The sequence below is a fragment of the Berghia stephanieae genome, chromosome 2 (assembly GCF_034508935.2).
Source record: "Berghia stephanieae isolate SIO BIC M18660-M18661 chromosome 2, UCSD_Bste_1.3, whole genome shotgun sequence".
In the NCBI taxonomy this organism is placed as follows: domain Eukaryota; kingdom Metazoa; phylum Mollusca; class Gastropoda; order Nudibranchia; family Aeolidiidae; genus Berghia; species Berghia stephanieae.
Window position 1 is genome coordinate 51,120,751 of NC_088361.1, and position 10,846 is coordinate 51,131,596.

The following is a 10,846-nucleotide window of genomic DNA, read 5'->3' on the forward strand; positions in this document are numbered from 1 at the left end:
GGGCTTTTTCTTCTTCTCGTATCTCGTCTGCCGGAAGACTCCAATAAACTTAAAAGTGAGTAAATGTAAATAAATAAAAATATGTTAGAAGTCGATCAAACTTCTCGAGTCACCAGGAATGGTGTCAACGTGTTGAAGTTGGAAATTATGAATTTTTGCCAAGGGAGTAGCAAAAAAATAAAAAAAATAAAAATAAAAAATTAAAGAAAAAGAAAGAAAGAAAATATTATATCTAGAAAAGCATCCCGTGCTGAATACACAGTTGTGTATTCAGGTCACCGATGGACGGAAAACACAGTTCCCGTGAAGTGCTTGTTCCCAGTGGTACTGAGAATGAAACTGTGTTTTCAGTCCACTAGTGGACTGAAAACACAGCTGTGTATTCAGCCCACCAGAAATAAAAATATTTTTTAAGGACCAATTATCGTCTATACTTGTTATCTTAATCGATAATGACGACATTGATACTGAGCCTATTGTAGGTTAGGCATCATCAGAAGTGGACAGGCATAACATTTATAACAATTTGACGGCTTAATAATATCATTTACAGCGTTGTATTTACTCTCGAAAAGTCTTGATTGACAGTTGTTCGAAATCGGGAGCCTGAAATAGACAAATACCACGGTTGCCAGATGGCCAAAATTGGCCACACAGAGAATAATGTTTCTATAATTAATTTAAAATCGACATTTATATCTAACTTTAATGTTTCCTAGTCCGTTCGAATTTTTATGATTATCAAAGTTTTCCAAGGAGATCAGAGTTTTAGTATTGCTTGCCCAAGTAAGGTTCTATTTGGTCACTTTTCACATCGATCACTGACCTCGAGCACGCATGTGTCCTCCCTTGGCAAAAAATTCTTAATTTTCAAGTTCAACACGTTGACGCCATTCCTGGTGACTCGAGAAGTTTGATCGACCTTTATTTAAAAAAAACAATTTAATTTTACTCACTTTTAAGATTATTATTTGAATTTAGAACACAGTGAGACGTCAAAATATATTGCCTTGTGTATTTCTTGTACGTAGCAATATGGATCCAGAGAAAAACGAGCAAACCAACTAAATTTAAAAAAAAGATAAAAGAAAAAAGAAAAAGAGAGAACAACGTTATAGTTATAGGGTCTTGAATGTGTTTAAGGGAGCGTCAGGGAGAGAAGGGGGTGGGGGTGGGGGTGGGGGTGGGAGAGATTAGAGAGAGAGATAGAGATAGATAGAGAGAGAGAGAGAGAGAGAGAGAGAGAGAGAGAGAGAGAGAGAGAGAGAGAGAGAGAGAGAGAGAGAGAGAGAGAGGTTAAGGACTGCTTTGTAGCTATTTGTACTCGATTTATATTTTTCCTTTTGGTTCCTATCCTTATTTATAAGGTTACAGCTTGGAACACTTTTGGTGTAGACAATATCGGCGTGAGCAGCAAGGAAGATGACTCTACATTCCTTTAAGGACTTTTGTTTTTAAAGGTTTGATGGCGCTTATATAACATTGAGGTCATTTTAGGGCTAGTAGAGAGGAATAAATGGGATACCAATAAAAATAAAAAAACGTTTTACAAGACATGATAGACGATAAACAATAGACCAGCCCTACAATTCAAAGGTCAAGGACTGATTTTGAAAGAAAAGGATCTTGCAAGGAAGAAGACAAGGTCAAGACTGCCCGGGGCGGAAGCACAGCCGTACTCGAGGCCAGTGATCGATGTGAAAAATAACAAAATAGAACCTTACTTGGGCAAGCAGTACTAAAACTTGATCTCCTTGGAAAATTCATCGGTTTTGATAATCACAAAATATATATATAGGACTAGGAAAAAATAGATATAAATGTTGATTTTAAATTAATTCTAGAAACATTATTCTCTGTGTGGCCAATTTTGGCCAAATTGGCCAGGCTAATGGCTATCTCGCAGCACGGTAAGAATCTCGTCAATGTTTGATAAATCGGTTTCGAGAATTGAGATCTATTTCAAGCACCCTGTTTCGAACAACTCTCAATCAAGATTTTCCGAGAGTAAATAAAACACTGTAAATTATTTAAGCCGTTGAATTGCTATAAATTTTATGCTTGTGCATTTCTGATGATGCCTCTAATAGGCTCCGTATCAAAGTCGTCACTATCGAATAAGGTAAGTATAGACGATAATTGGTCCTTTTTAAATATTTTTATTTCCGGTGGACTGAATACACAGCTGTGTTTTCAGTCCACTTGTGGACTGAAAACACAGTTCTACTGAGAATAGTAGAAGCGCTCTCCGGTCTCTAAAAATTAGCCTTTGTCCCCCCCCCCCTCACTGTAGTGTTACCAGGTTGGCGAATTTTCCACAAAATTGTCGGATTTTTATCATCGCTTGGCGGGGAAATAATGACCTGGCGGATGGTGGATTTTATTGACGGATTTTTGATGATGTATAAAAAAAAGTAAATGTTTAGTAATGCAGTCTAATTATTTCTTATTTTCCCCCATTAAAGTGACTTTTAGGAGGACCTAGTGTGAGTGTACCGTTGGCCTAGATCTATATTACACAACCTAATTCAAACAATATCCGACAGTCTAACTCCCGCTCAAACAAAATCTTAACTCCGAATTTTCATGCTTTTCAAAAGGAAACAGTTGTAAATAGTTGAATAGCGTTTAGTAAAATCCTTTTTTTCTGAGACAATACACTATTGTTGATTATAAGTGATTTAAATCAAATGGTGGATTTTGGGCAAATGTCGCAGGTGAAGCAGGATAAAGTTGGCGGATTTCTGGCATAAAGTTGGTGGAATTTTTGCAAAGACACCTGGCAACACTGCAGACAAGCCTAGCAGACAGCAAATTCAACGCTCGAACGCAGAACTCTTTATGTCCAGAAACGATAAACTTTTGACTTTTGATAATAATTGATGATATTATTATGTTTAGGAAACTTCACCATGAATAGTTGATACGACGTATGGTAGGTCGATTTATTATATGCTTAGTTTCCTTTTGAAAATAATCCTCACTCCCATCGCCTGCGAAGTTGACAATTCCAGTTCCAGTCAGCAGTGGCAGAGCTGGGATTCCGACTTATCAGGGTAATCCTCCCCACTCACCCCCCCCCCCCCCCCCAACCAAAAAAAAAAAACAACAAAAAACAAAAACAAAAAACACGGGAGACCTTCCATAAGCTACTACATCCCACTTTCTTTATTTTAAAAAGTCTCCCCCCCCCCCTCCCAAACCCCCTACTAGAGAGCTGCGCCGGGGTTACCAATACTTAGCTTCTTTAACTTTACCAATCATTCGTTTTGACAGAAAAATAAAAAAAAACTTAACGCTTACCGTCAAAAGCAGTTTAGATTTAAAGATGCATTTGTTTTCTATCAAAAAACATTCGGTATTGGACAATCCTTGATGAATTTCAAAAGTTGTGTTTGAAATTATATCGTAAATTTTTTCATGGTTCATTCCTCCCGAAATCGTGGAGGCTTACGTCTGTTTACCAAGGTGCCGTCGGAAAGAAAACAAAGGTTTTTTGATAAGTTTATTGAGATAAAGATACAGAAAAAGTGTCCCTAGATTCGTAGCGGATGCGAGACTCTGTGTGTGTGTGTGTGTGTGTGTGTATGTATGTATGTGTGAGTGTGTGTGTCTCTTTTTTTTTTTTTTTTTTTTGAGAGTGCCTACATACACGGTAACGGGGCATCTAGCCTCAGGATCTACGTACACGTAAACTGGTTTACCGTTGTAACACAAGCAATTTTAAAAAAAATCAAAACAATTTTAACCATTAATGGCGAGATTCCATCTTACACCCCCCAAACTCCAGATCTTAGTCTTAATGTTACCATTAAAAGACAAGCTTTGCGATTTATAGTTTAATTGAAGCCCGAGTCGAAATATACTTTTACTACTGCTCTCTTGGAGGAAACGATTTATTCTGCATAAGCAATCTGGAGAAAAAAATCTGTGTCACTGTAAAAGGTTAAAATTTCACAAAGTACGCTCCGTGAACACCGCTGTAACAATCCTTTGATCTACGTCACCAGACAACCCATTGTTTCTTTCACCTTTTACACAAATTCGCCTTGGCTAGCCCCCACTTTTTCATGCTGCCAGCTGTTCTCCCAAGTTTTGCCCGTGATCTGTTGAGTGTTACCCATTCATTCCTAGGGAGCTCAGTTCCATAGGGCAGTTCTCTTCCATCTTCCATTCATTCCTAGGGAGTTCAGTTCCATATGGCAGTTCTCTTCTATCTTCAATGGCTTCATTTGCGTGATTGAACCACTCCCTCCATGTGGAAAGTCTGTTGACAGCTGCATGGTCATGGTGAATACTTTCTTCCATCATGAAGCCCTTTTTGACTTCAGTCTTCTTGTCGCTGAGTTGCGGTCATGGTGGGACGCCTTGGATCCGTTTCCTGTTTAAATTTCTGGGCTTTGGAAGCAGTGGCTCTCCGAATGTGGGGAGTTGCAATGCCAGCCAGCTGATGGAGGACTGGAACGGCAGTTGGTTTCAAGTTACCAGTAAAAAAAATGTAGAACGAGACATGACACTTGTTAAGTCATATTTAAATTTTTTTCCAACAAAGACAACGCTGTTAATGGCCAGGTACTCATTTTACACCTGAGTATGGTGATATGAGTTAAGAGCCTTTTTCAAGGACTCAACTATGCACCGAGTGAGGCTCGAACCCAGGACCATCCAATCTGAAAGCGAGTGTCATACCACTCGACCACATAGCCGCACAGTAGTGATCTGGCAGGTATTATGTAGCTCATGGTCCTTTTTGGCGTGGCAGGTGTAATGTATTCATTACTTATTGTTGTTTAACTTACACTATTTATGAATTATTATTATGACGACTCACAATTGTAAATGTTGTGACTGATTCTACTTTGTTCAACAATTTTTCATAAAGAGTAATGGCTTCCGGTACAAAATGTAAAGTTGGTGTTTGAAACTTGTTTATATCATAATCTAATCGTATCAATCACCATCAACTGAAAACATTAGGTAATGATCAGGATCAACAATTACATTGATGAACTAAACCTTTTCATACCATTTTTCATGTAAGTTTCATGAATGTCTGACAAATAGAGCAGTTTGATGTCAATGCAGTATCAATTTCGAAATGCAATGAAAGAGTGGAGTTATATTTTGTAGCAAATCAAATAGACAATGAAAATAGACAAACAGCAATTTTTCTTACAATTAAAGGCAATTTTAGACTTTTAAGAAATCTAGTGTCTCCAAGGAACATAAAGAATTGAAATTAGAAGAACTTTGCCAGCTTATGAAAGTCCGCAATGAACCAAAACCTTTGAAATACGTTCAGAGAACAAAATTTGACTGCGACAGTCAAGTGAATTCTGTGAATTAGGCACAACCCTAGAAGAACGACTTTGTGAGTGTCTAGTGAGGGGCATCAATGACGAAAAGATACAACGCCGCTCCTGTCTGAGACCGATCTTACATTTCAGAAAGCAGTCACAATAGTCCAAGCTATAATTTTATCTGAAACTGGGCCAAAACAAGTCCCCACGACCAGAAAACACTACACCATCTTCGTTACCAGCGCTCTGACCAAACCAAAAACAACAAATCGAAGCACAAATCGTTCATCACACCGAAAGCTACAACAGACAACGTTGTGGTGGCACCAGGTGACAGGGGTGCCCACTGGACCTGGCTCAATGCCTTCCAATCTAATGTTCTGATCTAAACCAGCTTTCTCTTCCTACTGCCAATGGATAGGGACTGGGATTGGGTAATGGTGGACAAATGGTATTGTATCTGAGTCCACTGAGAGATGAAGGGTGTAGGGGGTTCCTCTCATCATTGGAAAGGTCAGGTGTCACCATGTATTAAAGGCATTAGATTCATAGTAAATCTAGAATCATTTTCTCTAGTTTTTCATGGTTTGCTTCTGTGGCAAGGAAAGGCAGTTTGATAGAGGATGCGGGTGGTCCTGCTCAGAGTGGGCAACACAGGAGTGAAATGTTGGTTGACTTAGAGGAGCTGTAGCGGCTGTTTCATTGAAGGCGGGGTTCTGTGAAGCCACTGAAATTTGGTGCATTATTTACTTTTGTGAGTCTCCAATAGTGGAAAAAGATTCAAGGCTGATTTCAAGTTTGCCTAGAAATGAAAAAGCTCTTTCCTTCTTCGCTATGTAAACAAGCTGCTTTGTTGTGACAACTTCTTTTGAAGAGGTTGCAGTGCCAGAGATTCTCAAGAGCACAGCACCAAGGATTGTTATGGCATGATTGTAAGCAGTGGACATTTGCATTGTGACAGGAATCAAGTGGTGTGGGCGAGTCCAAGTTGAAAAAGAACGTCAGGGCCAGCAAGACAAAATTGGCATTACTATTACAAGATATTTAAAGTTTAGTTATACTATACTGTTTCAGATGTGTATTGCAAAAACAATGTTGGAAAATAGTCATAGATCGTGGAAAAGTTTATTAAAACTAATTCTCATTTTTTAATTTTTGATTTGTAGATCATGAAAAGCATTGTTAATTATGTAAACAATAGAGTGCTGTTTTTTTTTGTGTTTTTTTTTTTTTACGATATGACATAAACGTTTACTTTTAAATTGATTCATAAAACTTTCCTGTTTTTACTCCAGGACAAGGGATTAGTTTGAGATGGTTTACTTGGTACGGCATGGAATATGGAGTGGTAGACTAAAATTTGCTGCTGCATTGTGTGTCTGTCTTGGATTGACATGTGTTTTCTACCTCAGTTTGCCTGATGAAACATCTCAACTCCAGTGGAAAACAAAGTTTTTTGGAAAAGGTTTGTAGAACAAAATCACCCAGAACATATGCATATATATTAACTTCATGTTCATCTCATTTTAAAAGAAAACATTTTTTAAATAATTAAATTCTGTTTGGGCTTTTCCTATCCAATAAATTTAATTCTGATACTTTATTAAAAAGGATTTTTCACCTAATACAAAGCAATCAGCCTTCTGTCCCCTTCATCTACCCTATCTTCAATCTGTTTGAAGCAATGACTATTTATTGCTTCACATCCAGCCGAAACAAATAACCACAAATGAAAGTGTCTGGAAGAAGTCAACACCCAACAGTGTTCTCAATTTTCCCCCCTTATTTATCTTTTTTTTAAAACCAAATTTCTTCCTTCTCCTCCTCCTCCTCCTCCTTCTTCTCCTTCTTCTTCTTATTATTATTTTTCTTCTTCTTCTTCTTCTTCTTTTTCTACTTCTACTTTTTCTTCTTACTGGAAACCAAATAAGCAGACCCACACTTAGGCGTCTACTTCATGAACACAGCATTGTTGCCAAATTATTGTTAATGTCGATATTTAAAACAAAATCATCGCCAAGCTTGCCTGCAATGGGCTGAGGAACATCAGCACTGGACTGTGAATCAGTTCCTGCTCACTGATTCTCCAGGAAAATTTCATCTTGTTTTGAAAGCTGTTGCATTTGAATAAAGCATCCTCACCTTGTGTGGTTTTTCGAGAGCCTCCAGTTTGGGCAGTTCTGTACTGCCTGGATGGCTTGAAAGCATGATGCAAAGCTTTGACGTTAAACATATTTGAACATCTTTCATTGTCTGGCCAATTGCATGAGAACACTCTTCTAAAGTCAATGCGGCATAATGTGAAATGATGAATTAATATTTTTTAATGAAACTTGAATTCAAAATTTTATTCTCCACAAATACTGTTGACAGTGACATACAAAAATTCATAACAGCATGTGGATATCATGGTGAGCAAAGTTAAAGACGAAAACAAAAATTATTAAACATATGAATGGTGAATACTATTCACTACAAACCAGTGAAATTACATTATGCTCAGTTTATTAATAAGAAAATTTGAATGATTTACAATCTGTATACAAATCTAAGATCAGGTTCCATTTTGATGAATCATCAAAATGTGTTGTAATTGTTGTAAAATCTTTGTCTGTATCTACACTGGTTGAACTATTTCAATATTGATGGTGATTATCCTATATTCAGGGATGCCCTTTTTCTGGTTAAAGCCGAAAAATTGGCCTTTTGAAATATTCTAGCTATCAGTTTTGTTTATAACATTTTTTTTTAAGGTGAAATTATTAGTTGTTTAAAGGCAACATTTAATGGGGAGCGAGATGGATATTTATCCTTTTTTATGATTTAAGGGTAATACTGTCTGACAGACTCATGACTTTTGCCACCATCTCGAGAACTTGGTAGAGCATTCGTCTCACAAAGGGACCAACATCAATCTTTGGTTTAATTGTGTTTTTTTTTCAGACCCTCCTGTCTACCCAGCAGTGGGTGTGTGGTTGAGTCTGTAAAATCTGGCAGAAAATACCCTGTGATGACTAATCAAACTGTAGCACGCAATTTTTACTGTCTTTTTAATTCTACAGCTCCTAGGACTACTTTTTTACCATTATAATTATCAAAATTTATAGGTATTATTCCCATCTATCCCCAGAACCAAAGCAAGCACGACTGACAACTTCCAGCACTATCACAGTCATCATCAGAGATTTTGAAGACTTTGAGAATTCCGTATCACAGACAGTTGGCCACATTAAAAGATCTTTAGGAGACGAGGTCAATGTCTTGATTCTTGCTGACCACTTACCCTACCCACCTCTTGGTCTTAGCACCAGTCAAACAACACGAATCTTCTTTATGTCATCAGATCTGTCTAAAAATTACAGCAGCTCTTGTGTGTTAGGCTTTTTGAAAAGCCAGTACGTTCTCTTTATTCCTGATGGTGTCAAGATTACTGATTGGACAGAGATTGAAAAAGCCACAAGATTATTGGAAACATTAAACAATTTGAAGGCAGTAGCCATTGGCATAGACAATAGCTCATTAGACTGTTCCTCAATGGATGTGAATCTCAAAGAGTGGACAGTGTCATTTAGGAGCAAAACAAATAATAGTTTATGTTCTTATGTTGAAGGAATGCATGCACTGCTGACACGTACAGAAACTTTTCATTCCCTAGCAGAGCCATTTGCCAGACCTTTTCCATTTACATTTTATCTCCAAGCAACATTAAAACATTGGGGTGTACATATTTTGCAGGGAAGAATGAGTAGTTTTAAAGTGTTTCATAATCTTTACACAAATTTCCATTATAAATGGAAGCGTAAGAAAAGCCAGACTGAACGGCTAATCAATTTTTACAGGAAGGTGGGAATCAAGAGAGAAATTTTGAAATCTGGCATGTCCAACTTTTATGGTTGTAGTAAGAAAAGTGCAAGGTGTTTTGGTACAGTGGTAAATGACATGCCACAGTATCTGTACGAGGGGAAATGGACACCTCCTTGTTGTCTCCGGATTCTAAGGGAAACAGCAGCTCATGTGTTTAGTGTTTTGGAAAGATGTAAGGTGAGGTACTGGTTAGAAGGTGGCAGTTTACTTGGGGCTGCTCGTCATGGTGACATCATTCCATGGGACTATGATGTAGATGTTGGGATTTATCTTGAGGATGTGGAAAAGTGTCACCCTCTGGTGCAAGCCAAGCTTGAACCATACATTGATGAGAAGGATTTTGTGTGGGAGATGGTGAAGGAGAGACAATTTTTCCATGTTCAGTATTCCCAGACTAATCACCTTCATGTTGATATCTTCCCTTTCTATTCAAAAAATGGCATTATGACCAAAGATTCGTGGTTTGACACCCATCCACAAGATACAGAATTTTCAGAATCCTTTCTCAATCCTTTGACAAAAATTAAATTTGCAGGGATAGAGGCCAGTGCCCCCAACAATGTAAGGGAGTTCCTTGAGTACAAGTTTGGAAAGAATGTGATAGAGAATCCTCGGTATCCTAACTTACAGTCACCTATTATATGATTTTTGTCTATATGTGGGGCTATGACTCATGACTGTTGTTTTTCATATATATGCAAGCAGTGCTTTCCTATTTCCTTTTTTCCATTTTTTTTCACCAGCTCCACCTATATTTTGAGTATCAGTGTATATCTAAACCTGGTATGAGTTATTTGAATATTATTAGTTTACTCCGCTTAATCGCACACTCTGCTTATATTAGGTACCACAAGCGAAAATTTCAAAATTGAGCTATCATAAAAAGAGTTAAACCACTGTAAAGTGCTTTGAAATTAATGAACAACACAAAAAGAATTATGAAAATCCGTCAACAAATAAATGAAATATGATAAAATGAATTTTATTGAACTTACAATTTTTTCCCACATATTCCGGTTACGCATTTTTTGCCGACTTTATGACGCCATAAACAAAAAAGTTGGTTATATAACATTTAAAATAAACATTTTTTGCATAAACATGCAATCATAAAACAAAATAAAAGCAGATATTAAGATGAAAAAACAATGATACTTAAATGAAACCATCCTCAAATATGACAGAAACAGCATCAAAATATAAAAAAATGGGAAATATAGGTCCAGGGACCCATATTTGGAGCCTCATAGATAAAAAAAATGAACAGGTATACTACTCAAACTCAATATCTTTGCAAAAAAGTATATAAATTCTTAGCCTAATTTTTTTTGTTAATGTGGAGAAAATAGTAATTGCTCTATATTGAGCCGAAGGTCACTGCCAAGCTCAAAATTACGGCATGGAAAAAATGGTGTCAATATACTGAAAATACACAAAATCAAAATATTAACAAAAAAATAACTAATAAAGATAGGATGACATACTTTACATCAAATTACTCGTCATTCTTATCTCTATCCAATAGAAGCAAAAGCATCTCAACATATTATCAATGGCATCCAAAATTTTTTAAGGATTTTGGATAGAAATTCAATATTAGGCATAACTAAAAATATTAGATACCTTTAAAAATTCATAGAAAATCGTCAACAAAAGACATACAAACATAACTTATACCAAAT

The 10,846-nt window shown here is 36.9% G+C and overlaps 1 protein-coding gene across 1 annotated transcript; it reads left to right on the plus strand.

Moving 5' to 3' along the window:
* Positions 1-2,790: 2,790 nt before the first annotated feature.
* LOC144965118 (ribitol 5-phosphate transferase FKRP-like) lies at positions 2,791-10,610 on the plus strand. Its single transcript, XM_078900057.1, has 3 exons — positions 2,791-2,935; positions 6,596-6,765; positions 8,431-10,610. Exons 2-3 carry the CDS (start codon positions 6,615-6,617, stop codon positions 9,807-9,809), a joined length of 1,530 nt encoding a protein of 509 aa, XP_078756183.1. The 5' UTR covers positions 2,791-2,935; positions 6,596-6,614; the 3' UTR covers positions 9,810-10,610.
* The last annotated feature ends 236 nt before the right edge of the window (positions 10,611-10,846 follow it).